Here is a 24722-nt window from a genome sequence, read left to right on the forward strand (position 1 = left end):
TTATTCATTTTGAATGAGCCACCAGGGAGAAAGCCATTGCATGCGTGTTTAAAGTGGTTTTCTTCTGTTTGGTTATTTATACCAAAATGTCTTGGAAGGAAATTTGTGATTAAATTCACCAGTGAGATACTTTCATTCATGCAGGAAAGCCCTTCCCACTCCACCAGGGGCAGAGCTGTCAGAGCCACTGAAAGCAAAGCACAATTCAGAGTGAACTGCCTGGAATCACAGAATCAACCGGGCTTGAAAAGCCCTTTAAGCTCATGCAGTCTACCCATTCCCCAGCCCTGCCAAGGCCACCCCTGCCCCATGGCACTGAGGCCTCGTCTCCACGATGTGTGAGCACTCGCAGGGCCAGTGCCTGCAGCCCTGCCCTGGGCAGCCTGTTCCAATGCCTGAGCACCCTCTGGGGCAGGAATTGTTCCTCAGCTCCATCTAAACCTGCCCTGGGGCAGCTTGAGGCCGGTTCCTCTTGTCCCATCCCTTGTTCCTTGGGAGCAGAGCCCAGCCCCTCCTGGCTCCATCCTCCTGTCAGGCACTTGTAGGGAGCCATCAGGTCCCCCCTGAGCCTTCTCTTCTCCATCTGAACCCCCCAGGTCCCTCAGCCGTTCCCCATCACCGCTGTGCTCCAGGCCCTGCCCCAGCTCCATTCCCTTCTCTGGCCCCGCTCCAGCCCCTCAATGTCTCTCTCGCAGTGAGGGGCCCAGAGCTGAGCACAGGATCCGAGGGGCGGCCTCACCAGTGCCCAGCGCAGGGGCACAATCCCTGCCCTGGCCCTGCAGCCGCACTGGGGCGAGCTGGCTCACGCTGGAAAACCACCACCAGCAGAGCACACCTCAGGACTGGATGCGCCGGTGCCGCTTCAGCCTGGGCTAGGAGCGGAGGTTTCACCTTCTGGGGATACAAAACGAACCCCGTGGGTGCTCCCCGAGCTCGGGGGCCTCCTGTGCCCCACTCCCCGGCCGTCCCACGCTGCCCGGGACCCCGCTCCCCGCTGTGCGGACCCGGCGCGGCCCGGGCGGAGCTGCGAGAGCCGGCGGGGGTGCGCGGCCCGCATCCGGCCCGCATCCGGCCCGCAGCGCACCCCGGGGGCCGGCTCGGGCCCTGCCGTTGCCATAGCGGTGGCTCCGGCCGCCGCTGGCCCTTTAAGGCAGTGTCTGGAGGACCGCCAGAGGCCGGAAGTGGCTGCGAGGCGCTCTGGGCTGCGCTGTGTCTCGGTGGAGCTCCCGCCTTTCTGTTTCCGGTTGTGAGCGGCCTCATGGCGGGCGGCGGCACCGGGACTGGGGCCGGGGTGTATGGGGCGCCGGGGGCAACGTGGGGGGCAACGTGGGGGGCAACCGGGGGTGTGGGGGGAGAGTGCGAGGGAGGCCTGGGGGGCGGTGGGGGGGTAGTGAGGGCCGGGGGGCAGGCCATGGGGGGCGGTGCGGGAGTCGCAATTGGGGGTGAGGAGGGAGAGCTGGGAGGCTGGGGAAGGGATCAGGCCGGGTTGTGATCCCTCTCTGGGAGGTGCTGAGCCCGTGTGGGGGGTGCAGGGGAGGGGGCCGGGTGTGTCAGGGGGGCTCAGACCGGCGCTGTTTTATCTGTGACTCCCTGCAGGACTTCCAGCGCCCGAGAGCCCACAGCCCCGAGGGCTTCCATCGCTGAGGTGAGGGAGAACCCCGGGGGGGGGGGGGGCGGGAGGGGTGTGCCAGGGCTGGGGGAGGGCTGCTGGGCAGTGGGGCCAGCGGGGCCCTCCTCATGCCAGCCAGCCTGGCCCTGTGCCCGAGATCAGCTCCCAGGCGGGCTCCCTGCGGGGTCCCTCCTGTGCAGTAACAGGTGTGAGCATCCATGCAGCGTTTTGATGGTCATGTATGATACTGCAAACAAGAGATGCCCAGGGCAGGGGCAGACAGCTTTACAGTCAGGTGGTTTCATGCATGCTGAATCTTCTCTTGAAAATCACCTAGAACAGTGAAACTGATCCTGCGCTTCCTTTGTAGGCGAGTTTCACGGGTGTGAAAACCAGAACTTAGGCGTGTTGCTCAGACGTTTTCCACCTGATTTATCGCTAGGCATTATTTTGGTTCCAAAACTTTGTCCCCCCACAATGTAGGGACTGTTAATGTGGTTTCTTTACTCAAGCAAATCGTATGGCTTTGTTGGAAGTTGTACTATGTTCTTTTGTGCATTTGTGGTTTTCTTTACTGTTTGGTTTCTCCTGTACAGCTGGGCTCACAGCTCAGAAGCACATAGAAAGGGGAGTGGGGGAGATGTGTGCTGCGGTCCTGGCTCCTGACAAAAATGCTTTACCGAATGAAAACCCAATCCCAAAAAGCATTTTTCCTGCTTGTTGTTGGTGTTTGGGTGCTTTGGCTCACAGCAAGGTCACCCCAGATGATTGCTCCTGTACAACTGAGGAGCTGTCAGACAGTAGGAGGAGGAAGGTGCTTCTTAACCAAGCTTTGCCAGCAGACTGTTGTGTGTGGCTGCAGCTCATGTGTCAGTGATCTCAGAGCTCTCTTGGTGCAGTTTGGGATAAAATGAATTCATATTTCAATGGGAGACCCTGCTCCCAGTCCCAGCAAACCTTTTCACCTTTTCCTTTGCTCACCTTGACGCATCTGTGAGCAAAGTTAACCCAGTAAAAGCAGCAAGAACAAGCGGAGGAGAGACAACTAAATAACCTAGCATTAATGAAGTTAGGGAAGGGTTGGGAGGGAGAGGAAGGGCTTTGTAGTTTTGGGGAGGGAAAACCAACTTTTCTGCCCCCTCTCCCTCCCCATCTTAGTGGCTTTGTTTGGTGGGAGAGCTCTGCTGTGCTGTACAGACCATAGAGTGCACAGTGTCTGCGCAGAAGCTGCCAGATGTTGTGTTTCCAATGGGATCTTAAAACCAGGGAGAATCACTGCACACCAGCAGCACCTGAGCCAGAAGGATGTGATCGATGTGTCTGTCTTGGGAGCTCTAATATGCTGTTACTGTCCAGTTTCATGCTGTTTTAACCAGATGTGTGAAATTAAACTCCCTCATTGGTTTAATGGGGTGTTAATTTGGGATCCTGATGGTTTAAGGAGCTCAGTGTTAATTCTTTGTGTCACTCCTCGTGTTCATCAGGTGGTGAATATTTTCCACCTGATGTCTCACCCTGTTGATGGTGTGAGGGTACCACAACAGCATGAAGTCTGGTTTTGAAGGAACACTGTTCATACTGTGCCTCCTCACTAGAAATGAAGCAGTGTCTCTTGCTTTGGGCCTTCTGGTATGAGATCTGAGTGCTGTGTTGCTGTCACACAATACTCTGATGCAGTACAAGCTCATTTTGCCACCTCTTATGTGCTCAGACCAGTCCAGGAGGTGAATGCTGTGCCCCCACAGGCTTTCTGCTGGCCACAGAGGTCATCTCCTCCTGTCAGCAAGAACCAGTATAAGCTCTGGGCTATGGTTACAGCCATTCCTGCAGAAATGCAGTCATGTTCCGTGCCTCATATGATGTGTCGCATCTTACTGTGACACCACAGGCTTCAGAGTAGCTTCCTGCCAGCTGGAAAGTGGATGGTGCCAGAGGTGGTGGTTGGCACTGGTGGAAGTTTTCATGGTAGAAATGTTATCAAAAAGGATTTTAGGGAAAGCTGGGGATGGGATGCTGCTGTTTCAGTTGTTGATCCAGAGAAGATGGATCTGTAGGGCAGTGATCTCCAGCTTTAGCTGGATTTGTACCTCACACCGTGAGTGGTAACATCTCCTGTACCGAGCGAAGCTGTGCTTTGTTCACCAGATGCAGACACAAGCCTTGAATTTGCAGCCAGTTCTCCCTTTCTGCTTTGTCCCTTCATGTTGAGCTGACCTGGGCAGAGCTGCCTGGCAGTCTCAGGCTGCAGCTGAACACATTTCACCTGTGTACTGCTGCAGACTGACATCCTTTGTTCAGTTTATTATTTGAACAAGTGTTTCCTTTACTCTGATTTTGCGCTTCCCTCGGTTAAAAATTGGTATATTCAGCCACAGGGGCTGTCAGAACAGAGCATGTGAAGCCCTAGATAGAATCACAGTGTTATAGGATGGTTTGGGTTGGAAGGGACCTTGAAAGCTCATGTAGTTGCAATCCCCGTGTCATGAGCAGGGACAACTGTGATTGCAAATATCCTGATCATATCCACCTAGAAAATGAGCTGTATTTATTCTTTAAATGGAAAATTTGTGACTGTTACTATATTTAAAACATTTCAGGTTTCTGATAAAGGAGGGAAAACTTGGGAGTAGGTATCTTACCAGCTTGAAGTGTCTTAATTTTTAAAACAAAGTCATTTGACTTAGGATCTTCCTGTCAACTAACTTTCAAACTAACACACTTTCTCATTTCCATTAACATGTGACCACTTGCAGGAGGACCCTGGGCTATGAGCTGTTTGTGACAGCCTGGTGGGATCCGGCTCCCTTGCGTCCACACTGAGCATCTCTGGTACCCATGCCCAGCTTCCCTGCAGTGTATTTGCTGTGTCTGAACACCCTGGTTGTTTCTTTTCAGGTGGCTGGACCAGAAGATCCATTCTGCACGGTGGTGAGAGTGCTGCTCTTGCAGTCTGGTTACAGCTGTGTGGTCCTTTTAGGTAACAGAAAGTTATTTTGCTTAGCTAGAGGGTAAGCATGAATAAAATCCAGTTCTCAAAGTTGACTTACTGAGATTTAGTACTTGCTATTGTGTGTGAACAAAGCAGAAACATTTTCATCGTGCTGCAAGTGTGAATCCAGGCAAGTGGGTGTGTAAAGCTGCTGCAGTGACACTTGTGATCTGTGCCTGGGGCAGACGCGCTGAGGGTGTGCAGTGCTGGCTGGATGTGCGCTGGGGATCTGGAGGGGCAATTTACTCGTGAGTTCAGCAGTGCTGGGTTCGAGAGCATCTCCTCAGTGTACCAAGCTCTAATGCCCACTAGAGGGCGTGGGGCTCCATGGAATGGTTTGCCTTCACTGAAACGGGAAAATAGGAGACTCATGGGATGTGCTGGGAGGGAGGCTGTGGTGGGATTAGGTTCCTGCTGAAGATCCTGCTCTGTCCCTTGGCAGCAGCCCAGCTTGTGCGTTACACAACCATCAGCTTGCCCTGCGTGCAGCCAGGAATTGCTCTGTGTGTGTGTGCCCAGGGAGGCAGCTCTGCTGCAGGTTTGATATAGTTAGTACCCACCTCCATTGGGATACCTGGAAGAGGTTGCTTGGAGGGTTCACTTGCACATGTAAAGTTTCCTTTCCTTCTGCCTGCATAGTAAAATGTACCCTTGCCAACAGCAAGTAGTAGTTTCTCACTTGCACTTTAAAAAGCTTCTAGATTCCCTTCTTGGGTAGAGGGAGTTTCCACCCCATTTACAGCTCTTTTAGGCTGAGTCTGAGGCCAGTGTGGTGTGAAATGTGGTGAACTCATGCTGCTTGTTGGGTGTGTGTGTTCCCTGTGCTTAGCCCTCTTAAAAGTGCAACAGAAGCTGCTCGGCCATGGTGGCTCCTTGGCCAGGAGCAGGACTTCCTCCTTGCTAAATTTTGTCACTGAGTGTCCCATTAAGAATGAATTCCTGAGCAGATAAATCCCAGTGATGCTGGCTTTGCTCCAGCACTCACAGTGCTTGAGAAGAGGAACCCAAAGGAGAGATGGGCAGCTTTGTGAGTATGGGATTGCTGCAGCTTGAGATGTGGAGGAGCGTAGGCTCCTCTTGGGCTGCTGGTAGCAGGTGGGGTCTGTGGACATTCTGAAGCTCGGTCTTTACATCCAAGAGGGGAACAGTTCTTGCCTGAAGGATGGTGTCTGTTACTGGGGCAGTGTTGGGGTGGAGACTGGCTGGAGAGTGATGGGGAGGCAGCTGAAGTGGGGTGGTGCTCATGGGGCTGAAGGTGAGGTGAGGGGGTTCCAGTGGGAAGGATGCTCCCGCTATGCCTTTAGTGCCTTTGCTCTGTTTCCAAGGAAATCCTACATCTTTTTGACCTTGTGGCTTCTGCAGAAATAATAATGTTCTCTCAGGAGGCTTTAGTTCAGAATGGGTCAGCAAGGAGCAGGTCTCTGCCTTTAAGTAAAATGAGCTTTTCCCCAGCTTCTCCTGGGGGATGTTGTGTCTGGATACAGTCATATGCACATGATTGCCATTGTGGTCCCCAGCCCATCCTGGTGCCTCTCCTGGGGTCTTGCTGTGAAAACAGTCCATAGCTGAAGTCATTACTTGCGCTAGAAACACTATTACAGTAAAAGCCTCCTCGGGCTGACAGATACAGGCAGGACCCAGCCTCTATCAACTTGATACGCTGAGGTTTCTGCTTAACCCACATGCAAAGTGGATTAGAGATTGTAAAGAACCTTCATTTGAGGAAAGCACAATGCACCTACAAGTGGGTCAGCTGGATATTTGGGGCTGTGTAACTTGCAAATCATGCTTAAGGTTCTTACTTGTTTATCAGCTGGAGTGACCCAGATTGCATTGTGGAAGTGGTTTGTGCCGGTCTGGAGCAGCATGATGCATCCCCTGTCCCTTCTTGCTTATTCCAGAGCCTTTTGCGGTCTTAGCAAGATTTGTGTGCCCAAGTTTGATTCTCAGTTGCCCATTTGGTTTTCCTACAACAGGAAGCTGCTGTGAGCCTCTTAAATAGCAACAGGGAATTTTGTGCCAAGCCAGAGGAGGTAAACACCCCAGGCAGTGTTGGTATTGAATGATGCTTTGGAGCCTGTGCTCTTTTACTTGCTTTGCTCACCAGCTGGGCAAAATTAATCCCCACTTTGGTTAGCTCCAGGCTCTCCCAGAAGAGAAATGGTTTTAAACCCTGTGGTCAACAAGGTACTTGTCCCCCTTTCCCTCACTGCTGCCCCTTGCCTGTGTGAAGGTGGGCAATGGCAAACAGCTTTTCTGTCAGTGCGAGGTCTCACATCCCCAGCAGGTTGGTACTGGGCAATGTAAGAGCAGCTGCGAGCCCTGCATGTGCTGCAGAGGGACCAAGGAGAGGTGCTGAGGGCGCTGGTGTGTGTCCATGCGCAAGCTGCACCCAGTCATGATCTGGCCCTGAACCAGTGCATTGCCCCAGCTCTCCAAGCACACACCATTTATTTTCCTCCCTAGCTGTGGAGGAGGTTGTGCTCCAAGTGCTTTGGCCACCACTGTGGCTCCGTGGTGTTGCAAACAACCTCTCCAAGCGTGAGTAATTGTTTGGAGGAGCCTTGTCCACCACTTGCACCCTGTGCCCTGCGATAAGGTCCAGCCGTGCACTTGTTTGTGCCGGAGCCATTCCTTCCTGCGCAGTAAGAATAGCTCATCTCAGGAGTACACGAGTCCCTGGAGCAAGGAGTTATCTGCTTGGACCAGCTCCCTGCGGGCCGAGAGGAAGTGTGCTTTGTTGGGTCAAGGCTTTGCTTGCTGAGGGAAGGTTGCTCTTTGGCAGGTCACAGCCTTGGTGGCCCTTCAAGAGCTGTGTGACCCTGCCCTGGAGCAGCAGAGTGCCTTCCCTCCCCACACCAGAGCCCCATGTGGCCACAGGGTCTCTCCAGCTCTGTCAGCCTCCAAATGGATGAGAGCAGCTCTAATCCTTTGCACGGCTGGGTGGATTGCACTGCTGCAGCACCAGTCCTGTTCTTCCGGCCCCAGGCAGCTCAGCTCCCATCTGCTCTTCCCTTGTGCTCTTGTGTCCCTGTTTCCCAGCACATGGGATTTCTCTGCTCATTTCACCCTGTGCCCTAACACGGTTCCTCTGGCTGCTCCAGGATATGGAAACAGGAGCTGCTCCAGGGGAAGGGAGCTGCAGCGCTACCATGCCCAGCTCAGGCTGGCTGTTCTCACAGGGAGCTGATGCAGCTCACTCACCTGGCATAAAAGCAATGGATTGTTGCTGGATTAAGGAGCTACAGATTAAAGACCACTGAAGGTCCCAGTTGGTGCTGGGTGAGCCAGACCTCTGCCTTTTGGCAGCATCAAGCCCTTACATCAGCTCTGTGGGTCGGGGAGCTCCAGGCTCTGCTTGTCTTAGCCTGCTGCCCATGCACAGCTTTCTCAGTTCCTCCATTGCTGACTGGTGAGCTCATGCTCGGCACATCCGTGGCTTTTTGGGAAAAGTTCTGCGCATTGTGTTTTTGTGGGGAGATTGGGATCCCTCCTGCAAGAGAAACCCAGGGCACTGAGCACAGGCACTGCTTGCAATCACCTGCTTCGAGCCACGCAAGTGGGCTTTTTAATGACTTCGCAGTAGTTCTTTCTGCAAGGGAAAACCCTGCTGGACCCGAGGGTCTGGAGATCTCGGTGCTGAAGGTGAGATCAGGCCTGAGCTCTGCCAGAATCACTCCCCAGGGCAGCAGCAATGCAGCTTCGTCACAGAAATGGGTTTATGTGCACTGAAAGCAGGATCAGGGCACTTGGGGTTTGGGAAATGCTGTCCTTTCTGACATGGCAGCTGATTCCTTCTCCTGGCAGGGAAGTCTTCCAGCACATGGTTGAGTTGTGATACCATTGCCATATGTGAGAGTCAACCATGGCATGGTAGCATCCATGGGGAATGACTTGGCTTTTCAGCCTATTTGAACGCCTAATGTCTTTTGAGAGAATAAAGCTTCAGGTCAGGACTCCTGGACCAGGCTGCTAATTCTCTATAATAACTTAATTTCTTCCATAACAGAATAAAAGGAAAACTAAAGAAAAAGCCTTTCCACTGGGGAGCCCTGGTTGCAGGTGCAGTAAAGCAGTAAGTGCCCTCTCTGCTGTGCTTGCAGACACCAGTGTTAATGGATAGGGCCACACACAGCTCTGCCACCCGCCAGCAAAGCCTGATAAAGTTTGTGCTTGATAACGTCTGTATAACCTGCTGGGCCAGGGCAGCCACATTCATCACCTTTTCAGACTAATCAGGATCTGCTAAGTGGAAAAGGAGGAAAATCAGTTTAATAGAAGCTGGTGTGGGCTGTTGGGCTTCTCTGGGCAAAACTGAGTGCAGGGCTGATGGCTTTTGCTTGGCTGGAACAGGCACTGCAGGTCCTCTGTGCCATTCAAATGCTGTCATGGAAATATCTTCAGATCCAGAGGCCCAGCTTGAATTAGGGGTGAACCATTCCCTCCTCAGCCGCCAGCAGAAGGCACGGAGGGCAAACCAGAGCCAGCCTCCTCCCCTCGTTTTCCACATCAAACTCATCCTCCAGGCTGATCAATTATTCTCTCTTCCAGGCAGGGTTTAAGGGGAGGGGGGATGTTTTTATTGATGGGATGAGGGTTCTCCTAGGAAATGAATCCTGGTCACAGAGCTCCATTCTGGCTGCCTCCTGTGAGTCCCCAAGCTGGAAGATGCTGCCTGAGTACAAGAAGGTTGGGGCATGATGGTGCTGTGAGTGTTCCTTCCCACAGTCCCTGATTCAGAATTCAGTGCTCTAGAATTCCAGCTTCTTCCTTTAAAGTTTCTGAAAAAAAAAAAAAAAGACCAACCAAAAACCCAACCCCAGACCCTCTGAATCTGGCCTGATTTGAGTTTTTGATATTGGAATTTCCTGTGGAATAGAAAACCTGGGACTAGCCAAGAGGTCATAAAAGAGACGTGGAAGTAAACCCTGCAGCTCTGTGGAGTTCCCTTGATTGTGCTGGGATCTGTTTTGTGCTCTCCCCTGGCTTGTTTGGTTTTCACCGGTCTGTGCACAATGTTCCTGATTTAAAGTGCCCTGTTCCCTAAGCAAGAGTGCAGGCCCTTGGGACTGAGGGGGAAAAGGACCTGGTGGCTCCTGCAGCAGAGAGGGCTGCGGAGCATGAAACCTTGCAGGTGTCTGGGAGCAGAGGGTGGATGAAAGTGCCATTCCCCTGGACTCAAATCCGTGCCCTGAGCCCTCCTGCGGGGTTCTCCATCCAAGGGTGCTGTTGCAAACTGACCTGGCTGAATGGGCACCATGTGAGTTAACTCAAGGGCAAACACACACACACTGCTTGCAGCCCGAGGGCTGAGCAGGGCCAGGGTCACAGCCGAGCTGTAGTGGGTGGTTCTACACTGGTGCCCAGCACAAGCATCCTGTACTCAGCCCAGACCAGGAGGGATGACGGAAGGTAGGTCAGAGACTGGCTGTCACCTCCAGTGCCAGATCCTGGTGCAAAGCCAGCAGCAGAGCAGCAGCAAGGGTTGTAATCCAGCCAAGCAAATCCTCCATCAGCTAAGCATGAAATGGATGTTTATGTGTGCAAGTGAAAAACAGTGAGGAAGGAGGCAGAGGTGTTTGCATATGCACCCATGTTTTACCTCAACGTAGACAGGACAAACCCTGAGTGCTGGGGCTGGGCTGGGAGGGGAAAGCCAGACCTCACAGAAGGGGAACCAGTCCCATGTGGGCAGGGGAGATGCCAAGGCAGGACAAGTCTGTGAGCAAAAGGGAATCATAGAATAGTCAGGGTTGGAAAGGACCTTGTGTGCTGTGCAGCCACATCCCAGGCTGTGCTTTGAGACCACCTCCTTGCCTCCCCTCCTTTGCCCCCACAGTCCTTGGGCTGGAAATGCTTTGAGGTCTGTGCCTGGCAGGCTGGACCTTGAGCTGGGACAGGGATTGGTTAATGCTGTCTGCGTGTTATGCAAAGCGTTGGAGTTTGCATTGTCGGAAGAGGAAATGGCTGTGTTCCTGCTCTGCTTTGTACAGGAACTGAGAGTGTGGGGCTGTGGCCGGCTCTGCAAGGTAAACAGCTGGAGAGCTGCCTGCTCCCCACCCTTCCTCCCTCTCCAACTCTTGAAGAGGCTTCAGCAGCTCTCTTAAAGCATGACCTCTGGGAATAGTGTTCATGACCATTGGTCCAGCCCAGATCCTTCCACTCAGCAGCGCCCGGCCTTTGCTGAAGGCTCACCTGTGCTAAGAGGCTGCCTGTAGCTGCTCCCCTGAGAGCTGGTTTTAGGTTTTGCTGTAATACTGGTTTTCCTTCCGCAGCAGAGAGTCCTGCGTTTCCTGCTGAAGGGACAGCCGGGGCGTCTCACTGCCCCAGCCATGGGAAGGGACGAGGCTGAGCTGGGTTCAGCCTGAGCATCACTTGGGCCCTTCATTCCCCCCATGGCAGGAGTTGATTTCAGTCACTGTGCTGTGATGATGAAGGGAGAGGGCTTAAAAACAGGCATTTCTTTAAGCTGTAGCTAAGAAACCTGCCACGGCTCCAAGCTGGACCTTCCAGCCAGGGGTGAGCAGGCTTCATTTGACAGCTATTTCTTCAATATTTAAAAAGCTGCCTGGAATAAACTGAATGCTTCCGAGTAGTGACCTAGATTCTGCTTGCTGTAAATTTCATTAGAAAGTGGATTTGTGTGCTTGCCAGGAGCAGGCCACTTTGCAGCTTCATTGATCTGCCCAAACCATGTGCTGTGCAAGTGCTTTCCTCAGCAGGTTTTTAAAGAGCTCACTGCTGCCTGCTTCTATCCCCAAACGCGGCTTGTTTTCTTGCCTTGCTCTTCTTTTCCTCTCTTTTTTTTTTTCCTCTTCCTGGTGCAAATGCATCATCTGTTTGCTAATCACGTTGCATCATGAGCTGCACGGAGTCGTCCCACCGGCTGTGTGGGATAGAGCAGCTCGGAAGGAAACTGTCACTCTGTGGAGGCCAAAGACTTTCACAAGGCCGGGGGCTGCCTGCAGCTCTCTGTTCTCCACCAAGGTCACCTGTGGTTCTGATACCCTCTCGAAGAAGCTTCCTTCCCTTCTGTCCCCAAAGCATTGTCTATCCACAACTTTGGATCTTATGGAGAGGTGTGATGGTAGCACAGATGGCATATACTGAGGCTTACGAGGGAAAAAAGCCTGGGGAGATGTGGTGCTGCCAGACCTGTGGATGAACGAGCAACATGCATCTCCCCAGGAGTGAGCAGGGTCACGCAGCGGATGCTGAATCCCTCCCCATGGCAGCATGTTTGCAGGTCCCCTGCCCTGGTTAAAGGTATCATAGGAGGACCCCGCAGCTGACATGGGACCTATGTAAACCTGCAGCTATAGTCATTAGACATGGCACAACTGCCTGGTGTGGCTGAATTAATGGGTGAGGGGAAAGGTGATGTATCCCTGTAGTTGGGTACCCAGCCCTGCCTTTCCCACAGGAACCCTCTTCTGGGGCTTTCCCTGTTTCCCTGGCACCTTTTTCTCTGCAGGAAGCTGATGCTCCTGTGGGGACCTTCCTGGGAACAGGCCATGTAACAGCAGGAAAACCCACATGTTTTGGAAGAAATTCCCATGCTGGAGGCTGTGGAACACAGAGCTCTCCTGTCTGCTGACAAGGACTGCCATGGAAGGGGCTTCTTGGGCTGAGTTTTGGCAAGATATTGGCAAGGCTGTTTGAAAGCAGCAGCAGCCTTCCTGCTGCCTCTTCCTGTGCTATGGCTACCAGCACAGGCGATACCTCGATGCAGTGATACAGGTTGTGCTTCACTTCTGCTGTAGGCTGCTGATTTATTTCCAGAAGTTAAGCCTAGGGAATGAACAGAGGCCACCCCTGGGCCAGCACTACGGGCTGTCAGCACCCAGACAGGGGCTAAATTAATTTCCCATAAATCTGAAATGCTCTGCTGGTTTCCCAGCTTCTCAGCATCTCTGCTGGAGCTGCCTGTGATTTATTCGCCTGCGGTCTAAGGAGATGGGCAGGAGGTTTTGCTGAGGCAATGGTCTGGGTCGATTTCCTCCTGCCACCAGCACCCTGAGCTTTTCCTTACTCTGGCCACTGGTGGCTTTGTCTGTCCCTAAGCCTCGCCTGTCTAGCTGCAGGGAGGAAGGAGAACTGGAGGCAGGAGTTCTGGCTCTCTCCTGCTTTGTTTTGGGGCAGTGTGGGTGGTTCAGCCCCTTAGAAGAGAGGCAAACAGTGTCTGGGAAACGGGGGGGCTCTGCCCTCTGCCAGCTCACCCCTCTGTGCCTAGCAGAGAGGTGCTGGGGACCACTCTGGCCCAGCCATGCCCAGGCACTGGGCTGGCACTGGGAGCTTGCCCAGCACAGTGATACTGCCCAGAAGCTTTGTGGCTGGAGCAACTGCAGCTGCACTTGTTAGTGCCAGGACAGCGTTAGCTGCCAGGGGAATCTGAGTTCAAGCGCTGGGAGCATCACTACAGCAGCAGTTTCTCTCTGCAACCCACGAGGGGGTTAAGTGAAAAATGAAATCTCTTTCTATCTCCTTCCTTGTGCTTTCTCATCTCCGCCAACGGAGATGAAAATGGGGGAGGATTCTTTTTATTTCCTATATTTAGCTTTGGAGAAATTGCTATAACTAATCGGCTTTAGGAGACTGGGTTCTCTCCTTTATTTTATCTCTTTCTGTCGCTAAGCCCCTGTCATGTGGCTGTGCACTGCGGCTCCCTGGCGCTCTCTGTTTCCTGGGCTCAGGGTTTTTCATGGAGTCAATTAATATCCCATAAAAATAACACCTCCAGCTGTTCCACTTGCAGCTGCCAGGTTGGAGTCTAATTGCCAGGCCTCCGATCCCAAATCCTGCTTTGCATGTAAAAGTGCCAGTGAATAGGAACAGGCAGAGGAGATGGCAATACAGAAAAGGAATATGGTTTGGGGTGCTATTTTTAGCCTTTTCAAGCCAAATGTAAAAAGCCCTGTAGGCTGCTTGTGTCCTGCTGAATCTGATCATATGCACAGCATTATTCCCATGGCACAGCATGGAAGCCAGGCTGGGTTCAGGGTTATTTTCAGCAGTTAGTTTGCCTACATGTAAAACCCCCTTCTGGGGCAGTTTGAGCAGCGTCCGTGTTGATGTGACTTACGTCCATGAACTAATGGGGTTTTTTTCACCTCCAATTCTCTGTGTGTTGCTGAACGTGCCAGTGCTGGACGTGGCCATAGCAGTGGTGGGGTGGGAAAGGCAGCTGCTCACCCATTGTGGAGCCTGCATCTCACAGAGTGATGGTAAAGGGGTAAAAACTCCTTTCCTGCTGATTGAGGTACAATGTGGATGCACAGTGACCTCCCTCCCATGTCATCCTGCCTGTCTCACACTGCCTTTTAAAGCTTCCCAAGCTGGATGTCACCTTTGGGGGATCTTGCTGGGCAGATCTGTCCTCTGTTTCTCATGGGGGGCCTTGCCTTTGCTTAGTTGGTGCTTTCTTGACTCCATCACTACCGTATCCACCTGGCCTCTTGATACCTCCTGGGTGCTTCCAATCTCTCTCCTTTCTTACTCCCCAGAGAAGGGCTGCTGCAAAGGCCCAGGTGCACATGGGGTTTGGGGATGGGGCACTAATGAAGCATTGCCCTTGTTTCCAGTCTCCATGCAGGGAGCTGTACTGGGTCAAATCAGTTCTTTTCATCATTGGGCTCTTGTTTAATTCAGACTGCGGCTGGTTATGACCAAAAGCAAATCAAACATAACAGCTGTTTGTTAGCTTATTTGGAATACTTAGTGGTCACACATTAGTCTGTAGCTACCAGCTTGAAACCATGACTGCAAATAGGCTTCCTGTGCTGGAGATCATCCCCTTCATTAAACCAAGTTATTTTGAGCCTGCTATTTGGAAGTTGCCCTCAGAAAAAGATCTTCTACGCATCCCATTTGCACAGCAGTTGCAGAGCCAGTGCTTGATCAAAAGGCAACTCCTCCTCTTCCTTCTCTGCTCAGGCTCCCCCTGCCCCATTGATTCCTCCTCTTCCTTCTCTGCTCAGGCTCCCCCTGACCCATCGATTCCTCCTCTTCCTTCTCTGCTCAAGCTCTCCCTTCCTCATTGATCCCTTCTCTGCTCCAGCTCCACTGCCCCATTGATTTCTTCTCTTCCTTCTCTGCTCAGGCTCCCCCTGATCCATCAATTCCTTCTCTGCTCAGGCTCCCCCTGCCCCATCGATTCCTTCTCTTCCTTCTCTGCTCAGGCTCCCCCTGCCCCATCGATTCCTTCTCTTCCTTCCCTGCTCAAGCTCCCCCTGCCTCATCAGTTCTTTCTCTGCTCCAGCTCTGCTTCCCCACTGATTTCTTCTCTTCCTTCTCTGCCCAGGCTCCCCCGACCCATCGATTCCTTCTCTTCCTTCTCTGCTCAGGCTCCCCCTGCCCCATCGATTCCTTCTCTTCCTTCTCTGCTCAGGCTCCCCCTGCCCCACAGATTCCTTCTCTTCCTTCTCTGCTCAAGTTCCCCCTGCCTCATCAATTCCTTCTCTGCTCCAGCTCTGCTTCCCCACTGATTTCTTCTCTTCCTTCTCTGCCCAGGCTCCCCCTGACCCATGCTGACAGCTACAAAAGCCAGGTGGTGTTAAATGTGCCATCTCTCACCCCTGGAGAGCTGGAGCCACACTCTCAGTGGGTATCCCTTCTGTGGAGCTCTGCTACCAGCTCACTTATCCAGGGATAGACAAGGCTATCAATCTCTGTCCAATCTTGCCTAGCAAAGAGATTGCAAACGTGGCTTTCCATCGTGTGGTACATTAGCCAAATTAATTCCAGGATAGAGTCAGCCAGCGGTGCTGGAGGCCAAGGCAGATTAATGCTGCAGCCATGGCCGAATGCGCAGAGCGGCTGTTTGCAGCATGCCAGCTCCTGGATGCAGCCAGCCTTCTGCTTCACAACATTCCCCATCTCACGCTCTTCAAGAGCATTGAACTCTCCAGAATCAGCAATGCAGACAATTCAGTTGGAAGGAACATCTGTCTCTAAACCGTGCTCCTCATTCAGGCTGCCACCGCTGCAAGTGAGTGACATTCTTTATGTGCCTTGCTTGCTTTCTTTAATCTCTCCAATACAGGCATGCCTGTGGAGCACAGGAAGGTTCCTCCCCTGTGACAAGGAAAAAGAAATTAGCAAGCAGATTGAGCATGTACAGCAAATAATGAGATTGCCTTGGATACCGGGCTGGAATTCATGCAAGGAATTGTGCTGATCAGAGAAGATAAGCAGCATTTCTAGGCCTGCAAATAGCATCATGAGACTTATGGTTCCCAAGGGTTTTCTAAGAGATCCTTGGATGAAAGCTGCCAGCGCAGGCCTGATCCACAGACACTGCGATGTAAAAAATAAACCCTGAAATAGCTATCCTGGTAGATATTTCGGTGTGCAAGTGCCTTGTAATGATCTGCCTCATTTTCCTCCAGGCATGGGCATAAACTCAACAGATAGACCCACTGTTATGCTGGGAGAGCAGCAGCCACAAAGGACGCTTGTCCTGACGGAGCTCCAGTGAAAGGATGCAGTGTTTGCCCACAGGGTGCAGACCCAGTTCTGGTGGAGTCAGTGTGTCCTTTAAAAGGAGCTGGATTTATGAAATACTTTTAATAATAAGTGTTTCTTATTACTCCTCTGGTATAAAAAAAAAAAAATAGTATCTTCATTTTACAGGCAAACAGGACAAAGTCTACACATGCTGAGTGACCCAACTGTTTGATTCAACACTTGCTGAAGTAGATGAGAGTATTTGTACTGTCAGACTTATTAAAAAGAGGGATAGTAAACAGCCTTTGTTTTTATTTTTATAGGAAACTTCCTCCATGATGCTTTTGCTGTGCCTCGTGGCTGAAATGGATCTTTCTCTAAGGGCTGAAAAGTGTTACTAATGAACCGATCAGATCCAGGCAGTCCTTCAGCTCACACAGAGATGACCGGTAACAGGCTGCTCACAGTGAGGCAGGTACCAGGCACAACCAAGCAGTCACCGAAGGCAATTAGAAAAGTTGGGCATTCCCAACTGGCCAGTAAACCCTTGCTGGATTGCAACTCCAGCTCCCTGTATTATGAGCATGACACCTTCAGCAACAGAAACAAATCCCAGCAAGTAAGATGTCATCAAAGCATTTTTCCCTTTATAATGGAAAAATGGTTGTGGGGGTGAGTTCCCTTTGTCATTCCTTCCTTCCTCCCTCCCTCTCCCCTTCCATGCCACCTCCTGATGTCTAAGGTATAAAACTATCCCAATCCTGTGGCAGCCCCGAAGGGGGTCTCCCCCTCGTCACGCTCCCCCAAGAAGACTGTGCTATCAACCTTCTGGGTGTCACAAATATCCAACAGAGGATATGAGTGCTGGGTTTGGTGCTCCATCCAGACTTTGCACTCCACTAGCTCCTCATGCTTGAATTATTTCTGTTCCAGCAGCCCCCCCTGCACCACCTGCTCACTTTTGCTTTAGCACCATCACTGCCTCTGAGCAGCGACACTGAATTCCATGCAGGAAGCCGCATACGGGTGCAGGCTGTACAAGGAGAGGATGTGTATAAGGACTGGGATGCTTTCCATATGCTCATCCCAATTCACGTATTTTATGAATCAGGACTTAGTCCTATTTGCTAATGTTCATCTACGTATCCTTTGCTATGTCAGTGGTGCCTGTGCTCTGATGTCAGCTGCTCGAGTCCAAGCACTGGCAGCTGGTGTCTCTGGCCGGCTCCCAGCCTGCAACTCTATTTTCCTATCAGTCACTTGGGAGAAAAGGGAAAAAAACCAGGTTTCTGACTGTGTATGGCATCAAAACATGAAGGGCTTCGGTCTACAGGGTCATTTAAGTCTTTTCTACACCATGGCACAAGGGAAAGTTCAGATAAATCACATAGTGCTATGAAGTCAATACACCTTCACTTGTACTGCATTAAGCTGAAAGTGAACTAAGGCCAGTTTAATCCTGAATAAAACTCTCAGCACAAGAGTTTAATGCCTTCTAGCTTTTGCATATTAACATCACCTCTCTGAACACAGGCTTGTCTGGATATATTTTACCTTGTTCCCAATCTTCTCAAGGGCGGAAAACTAACATAAAGCTAAAAGGCAGCAGTGTTGGGGATAAAGAGATCACTCAGAAAGTGCTCTGGTCTGCTTCCTCTTACTGACTTTTGCTAAAGTATTTTGTGAGCCTTAATATTTATATCTACATATTGGGATTATTAGTATCTTCCCTGCCAAAGAGCTTCATGATCTCCAGAGATATCTGGAGAAACTTCTCTTCCTCTGTACCATTTCCCCAATATGGGCTATGCAGGGAGCTTACAAAAATACAGCTGTTCCAGATGAGCACATTTACTGTGTATCTGGAGGCCTGAGCTTGGGTGTCACAGTTACTGTAGTTTTAAGAATAAAGGGGTGAAGGAATTCACGCCACCCCATATCCCAGCACCACCAGATGCTCTCCAGACTGACAAGGAAACGAAACAATTGTGACACCTAGTTACTTATCTGCAATGCATTTAATAAGAACGCTGGGGAATTGCATGTCCCCAGGGCACATCTCCATCCCATTAGCTGTTTGTCACTCATCATGCTTATTTTAGCTGGAAATGTTATCATTTGGGTCCTTTTTCATAATTTTAAAGGTTTAGGAAGAGGGCAGTTATTCCAATGCAGCCAGTGGTGCATAAAAAATTCCAGTGACTCAGATGGCACTGATTTATTAGAGAACAGCTCTTGAAGAACTTCAGCATATCTGGACTCAGAATCTCATCCCTCTTTCACATGCTTTTAATAAATGTACAGTTTGGCAGCAAGACCTTGAATGAATGCATGCTCCCTCTTGTTGAGAACTCCTAACAACCTCCTCTAGTACAAAAGCTGTGAAGATCAGACCTGCAGGACAGTAAGAAGCCAGGACCACAGCACTTTATTCACTCTCTGGGATGCAAACAAAAGAAACCAGAGCAAGTCCCTGCCTGCTGAAATTCCAGGGACTTGCACTCAATTACAGCAAGGCCGCGAGGCATTTTCAATCTTTGCTTGTATACATCAGCCCTCAGGCAATTGTGCTTTTAAGTTAGTTATTATTAATAATAAAGGATTTACTAGCAATACTTCTCATTAATTTCCATGGCAATATTGCCTGAAAGAGGATAGATGACGGGGCTTTGAGTTGTGTAACCCAAGCTCATAACGTGAAGGAATGCAATCCAGGAAAAGTGCTCAGATAGTGGGGAGTGACCAACCTTGCATAACCTTCCTAAAGCTCAGCTTCTCTTCACAGCTAGAGAGCTGCATTCCTAATGATAGGCTTGGAAAGCTCGATGTATTCAGCCTGGAGAAGAGAAGGCTGTGTGGAGACGTCAGAGCAGCCTTTCAGTGTCTGAAGGGGACCTATAAGGATGCTGGGAAGGGACTCTTCATTAGGGACTGTAGTGATAGGACAAGAGGTGATGGGTTCAAACTTAAACAGGGGAAGTTTAGATTGGATATAAGGAAGAAGTTCTTTCCCGTGAGGGTGGAGAGGCACTGGGAAGTTGTGAGTGCTCCATCCCTGTCCGTGTTCAAAGCCAGGTTGGACAGAGCCTTGGGTGACCTGGTTAAGTGTGAGGTGTCCCTGCCCATGGCAGGGGGTTGGAACTGGATGATCTTAAGGTCCTTTCCAACCCTGACCATTCTGTGATTCTATGATTCTATGGTTTGCACTTTCAGCCTGTGTCCTCTGGGACATAGTCTTCAGCCTTCAGCATGCTTCAGGGCTTTCCTTAAAACATTTCACCTACCCGTTTATTCATTTATATTCCTTCTAACGATGCACTGCTGGAGCTGCCATAAAAGAAGAGGTAAGAGGAATATAAACACTATTAAAAAGAAAAAAAATACAAACATATTAATTTTCTCTTTTCTGTCTACCTTGTTAAGATTATTGTTTCCATAGAAAGCAGGCAAGACACATACCATGACTGATTTAGATGTTAAATTACAGACTTTCACTCTATCAATAAACACTGAGTACCTTTAGAAGTCCAAATAAAGCTTTTCTGGTTATATGGCCATTTGGTTCGGTAGAATAGTGGCAGTCAGTGAGAAGTAAAACATTTCTCAGGATCTAAAGAGAGATGTTATGAGCAAAGAGGAATTTGAGTGGGTGTAAATTCCTTGCTCGTCTATGTTGGTAGGATTATATCTCAGCTTTCAGATCAGGGAAAGGATGTTACAGGCATAATGGCAAGGACTATCAATCAGATAACTAAATCTAATTACAGAGTTACTAGATATAACTAGTTAACATCAGCTACATGAAGGCAACTGGCCAAGTGCCACAGCAGAAACCAGTTTCAGAGAAACAATTCCTGAACACATTAAACAGCTTCTTGTAAGGACTGGTTTCAGATCAGACAACAGCCTGCTCTTGACTAAAAGACACATGGTTCAGCTAGAGAAAGAATTGTAGCTGGATCACTTATTAATAGTAACAACAACTTCAGCTTTCCTAGAGAAAGAACTGCACCAAAAAGGACAGGATAATGATTCGCCATTTCAGTAGAAGGATTTATTTTCTGAGGGAGTAAGTCAGTAATAAAACATGTTCTGGCTGAACAAATCGCCTTAATGGAGTCATTAAAGGGAATAGGGGTGTGGGCCCCTACTTTGCACATCCTGATTTTAACAGTTTGTGATACACTGGTAAGCACAAACCAGTAATTGTGTTTCTTGCTTTTAGTACATCATGGTTAAACCATTCCAGACATGGTCTAAGGCATCTCTTTCAGACATCCCAAACTGCGAAGCACCCCGGGCTGCGTGACTGCAGCTGCAGGAGACAGACGACAGGCAGAAAGATGCTCGAGGGCGATGGAGACAGGTTGTGAGCCTTGGGTGCCACTGCCCCAGCCTACTCGCCTCTGAGCCCTGCGGACAGGTTCAGCTCCAGTGCGGGCGATTAGCCAAAAACAAGGGGAACCCGATGGCTCCCTACAAGTGCCTGACAGGAGGATGGAGCCAGGAGGGGCTGGGCTCTGCTCCCAAGGAACAAGGGATGGGACAAGAGGAACCGGCCTCAAGCTGCCCCAGGGCAGGTTTAGATGGAGCTGAGGAGCAATTCCTGCCCCAGAGGGTGCTCAGGCATTGGAACAGGCTGCCCAGGGCAGGGCTGCAGGCACCGGCCCTGCAAGTGCTCACACACCGTGGAGACGAGGCCTCAGTGCATTGGGGCAGGGGTGGCCTTGGCAGCACTGGAGAATGGTTGAACTTAAAAGTCTTTTCCAACATAAATGATTCCATGATTACTGAATAGCATCAAAGCGGTGCTCAGGGACAGGGGTGAAGAGAACCCGCACAACGCCCGGCCGCGGTGCTGCCATGCTGAGGGCTTATGTGGGGCACACGCCTCCTCACACCCACCCGCACCACCATGGCGCCTGCGCAGGCGGCTGGGGCCCGCGCACGCGCAGTGCGGGGCCGGCGGCCAAGCCCCGCCCTGTCACTAGTAACAACAGGCGGCGGCGGCACCGGGTCCCCTCCCCTGCCGGAACCGGCGCTGCCCCGCGCCGGCATGAGGCCAGAGCGCGGCCGGCCGTCGCGGCGGGAGGCGGTAAGCAAGGCTCCCTGCGCCGGTGCTGCGCCCGCTTTCACCGTCCGTGCTCCTCGCCCCTTCCCCTCAGCCGTCGCCAAGTTTCCCGTCGGTTCCCCCTCAGCCTTAGCGCGGCCGGGCCGGGCCCCCGCGGGGACCCCCGAGGAGCGGGCGGCGCTCCCTGTGTGGTGGTGAGGCGGGGGGGGGGGAACGGCCGCCGGGCTCACACCGCTCGGGCTCACACCGCTCGGGCTCACGGCTCTGTCCGGGCTGTCACAGGTGCCCGCCGGGCCGCGGCTCCTCCCGGAGCACCGGCCGGGTCCGGGGGGGAGGACACCCTCACGTCGGGCGGGGGCCGCGCTGCGCTGGTCCCCACGGGGAGCGAAGCTCTGGGCTGCTCCTTTGTTGTGTAACTCTTGTTGTGTAGGGGCTTGCGGCTGGTTTTGCTGATTCAGGTGTTATTTTTCGAAAGGCGGGGTAGGCACGGGTAAATTCCGCTCTTGCCGAGCATGTCGGCTGAACTTTCTTGTGACTCCGGGACTTACTGTTGCCTGCTTCCCGGGGCTGGGGAGCTGCCGTTGCCCATCTGCCGCGCTCCGTAGCCGGAGCTGAGAACGCTCCCCAGCAGCGCTGTAGATAACGTGAGGAAGCAGTAGGAAAAAGAAAGTAATTAAAATTAGAATTAAAAGTAATGCTTAAAGTACTGAAATAAACGCATTTCTCACTGAAGTGAGCCTGGCTAGCAGCCGGGGGTTCATCTGCCAGTGCTGATGCCAGCGTTTTTCAATAAACGTAATTGCGTTCAGGAGTGTTTGGGTCACTTTGCTGGCGAAAGCAGACACAAAGCCTTTGGAGTAACTCCGAGCCGTTTTGCTAGTGAATATTTTCTGAGTACATGTTGGAATGTTTGTAGTTCCTCTAAGTCTTTCTCTTCGGTGATCTCTTCTGTTTCAAAAGTCTCATTTAATTTGACTTGGAAATGAGAAAGGAATGCATTGTATCAGTGTGCTGTAGTGATCCATTTCTTTCATTCTTTCTGAAAACAAGGGGGTTTAACACTTGTTTAATGCTTTAACCTCCTTTTTGATTTTCTTTTTAAACCATCCCAATTCAGAATGCTGTATAAGCAAGCAGCCCCCTTTCCATGCAGGGGGACTGGGCAATGCTTTTCTGCCTTCAGCTGGGATGTGTCAATGTTTGTTTCTCAGCAGCAGCACAGGAAGTCTCACCATCCTGATGAGGAGTCATAAAGTGTGTTGAAGATCTGTTACTAAAACTGCACTGAAAGTGTGCTAATTTTGTGTTGCCTTTGGAAGAAATGATAAGTCAATTCTGACAAAAATATCCGCAGCTCTTTAGGGCCCCACTGCATCTTCGAAAGGAAAAAGTCAAGGACTTGTGAAGGATTTCCTGTAGAATTGCTAGCGGGGGATCACGCACAGGATAATTTTAAGAGAAGATTGAAAATGGCTTCCTGCATTTGACAGATGGCTTTAAAAATTTCTTTTTCAGGTTTGAGTTGAGCTTACTAACCGCAGCAATGGTGCAGAAGTACCAATCCCCCGTGCGGGTGTATAAACACCCTTTTGAGCTAATCATGGCTGTAAGTATTAATTTTTACTGTCATTTTCTTCCTTGGCAGTTCCTAGTATTGCAAAGTACAATTGGAAAAGGCTCTGTTTGATAGGTACTGTAAAACAGAAATCTGAAACAATATGTAAAATACCAGATGCTGATGGTTTCTTCTTTAACTGGAGTTTTTTTTTTACCCGAACTTTAGATATAGCTTGTAGATTTATTTTAAAGTTAAAGCAAAAACAAATTTGAAGCATACTTCCTAGCTGATTACTGGGAGCAATCTATTCCAGCATGGGAGAAAGTGTCAACTACGTTGATTAAAAGATTGGTGTGGTTGTGTCCTCATCAGAACAGAGTTCACAGGACTGCAGAGCACAAAGCCATGAAGCAATGATAAGCCTAAATGAAAGAGGAGAAAGCATTCAGACCATTGCTAATACTTTGGGGTGGGGGTGGAAAAGATTGATAGGGAGGACAGAGAGATGAACAGTAAGCCTCCTGGGGGCATGGCTGCTAATTTGTGTGCTAGTGTTACAAATGGTAACAAAAAACCAAAATCCTAATCAGGTTCCCTCTTCTCTCTCTCTTCCCCTCTCTTTTTTTCTTTTAGAAAAAAGAAAGGAAGTGTATTTGATGTTTTAAGGTATATTCAGCCAAAGCCACAGCTGTGTGGCTCTCATGAGTTACAAAGAGTGGTTAGGGAGAGCAGCCAGGTTAGATTCTACCTGATAAAAATAGTTAAAACTAAATAAGAATCTAAACAGAAGTTGTTTTGTTTCACTTGCTGGAAATACTATGTTTTATAGCTTCAGAAGAGAGTTTTAATAGTGTTCATAGTGTAAATATTTAGATAGATCACATGGTTTGGAGTGCAGAGTTCCTTACAGAAGTGATCCTTTGCAGTCACAGGGCAAAAAAGGGTTAGGTCACTCAAAGGGAATACTTCAATTTCTTTTTGTCTTATTCGTAAAGCTGCCTCCTGTATTACACACGCAGTTCTTAGTCTTATGAACACTTCAGGGCAGAGAGTGTTTATTTTCATGAGTGGTGAAGAATCTGTGATATGTTTAAGCTCTTTTAGGACCTTGCTACAGCCCGACAGCTAGGCTTCAAATGGTTTCTAATTTAAATTTGTTTGTGTAACTTTAGCCCTCAGTGAAGTATACTGGTTCTTGTTCTTGGATCAGTCAACCAAAATTAGTTTCTTGGACAAAATTCTCTGGCTGTTTGCTGAACCGACGAGTCTTTAACTTACTGTTGAATCGAAGGCAAAAATTCTTTTAAGTTACTTCAAGGGCATTTTGAGTCAAAATGCTGACATCGGGGTTTTTCACAATGGGTCTAATCAGAAAAACTTCTGACTATTAATATTGACTTAGTTCTCAAACCGTTCTGTATCTTGAGGATAACAGTTGAAGAATAAACTTTAACAAATATTATTTTTTTCCTTACATGAAAGCTTTTCTTCTTGGGAAAGAAAGAGGCTATACTACATACGTAGCTAGGATAAAATGATAGTTGAGGAATAAAACAATGAACTAAGAGAATAAGCATATTTATAAAAAGAAGGAGCTGAACAGGATGCTTTCTGAGACTAGAAGTTTAGGTTAGTAATTGTACATATGACTTATTTCACCTGTTAGGGCAGCATGTTATCACTTGAACTTGTTCAGGATGTGATCAGTGGATGAACATATTTCTCCTCCATGCTGCTGCTGTTACTGGCTTTTAAAGGGTGCAAAATTCTGGGTAATGGTCTATCAAAACTGCTCATGCATTTTCCAAAGCATGGAGAGGAGTCCATCCAGGAGCCGAATTCTTTAAAAAATATAAATAGTATATGATAGTTTAATGCTTTTTGTTACTGTTCTCCCTTGGTTGAGTAGTGATTGCATAAGTGGAAGTATTTCTGGAAGGACTATTTGTGTCAAATTTTGTGCTTGCTAAAGCGGAAGTACTATGTTGCATATTCTCAGCAAGAAAGTGCTATAAATGTTATTTTAACAGTGCCAGCAGCTTTTCTGAAA

At 50.0% G+C, this 24722-nt stretch overlaps 1 protein-coding gene, 1 long non-coding RNA gene and 1 other non-coding gene across 4 annotated transcripts in view; all 3 read left to right on the forward strand.

The window, feature by feature from the left end:
* The first annotated feature begins 1243 nt into the window (after positions 1-1243).
* Positions 1244-18784, forward strand: LOC136021543 (uncharacterized). Of its 2 annotated transcripts, XR_010615817.1 has the most exons (4): positions 1244-1293; positions 1597-1645; positions 4505-4586; positions 16367-18784. It is a non-coding gene; the product is annotated as an uncharacterized LOC136021543 (long non-coding RNA). The 2 variants fall into 2 exon arrangements; XR_010615816.1 differs by lacking the exon at positions 1244-1293 and having other exon boundaries at positions 1561-1645.
* On the forward strand, positions 1689-1868 carry LOC136021693 (small Cajal body-specific RNA 16). Its single transcript, XR_010615871.1, has one exon. It is a non-coding gene; the product is annotated as a small Cajal body-specific RNA 16 (non-coding RNA).
* A 2239-nt stretch (positions 18785-21023) lies between the features above and the next one.
* SEC14L1 (SEC14 like lipid binding 1) overlaps positions 21024-24722 on the forward strand; it is a 43272-nt gene continuing 39573 nt past the window's right edge. Inside the window, exons 1-2 of the mRNA XM_065693481.1 lie at positions 21024-21138; positions 22630-22720. Of these exons, the coding sequence (XP_065549553.1) occupies positions 22658-22720 (63 nt within the window). The 5' untranslated portion in view covers positions 21024-21138; positions 22630-22657. The remainder of the gene's footprint in view (positions 21139-22629; positions 22721-24722) is intronic.

Source organism: Lathamus discolor, chromosome 13, assembly GCF_037157495.1.
Source record: "Lathamus discolor isolate bLatDis1 chromosome 13, bLatDis1.hap1, whole genome shotgun sequence".
In the NCBI taxonomy this organism is placed as follows: Eukaryota; Metazoa; Chordata; class Aves; order Psittaciformes; family Psittacidae; genus Lathamus; species Lathamus discolor.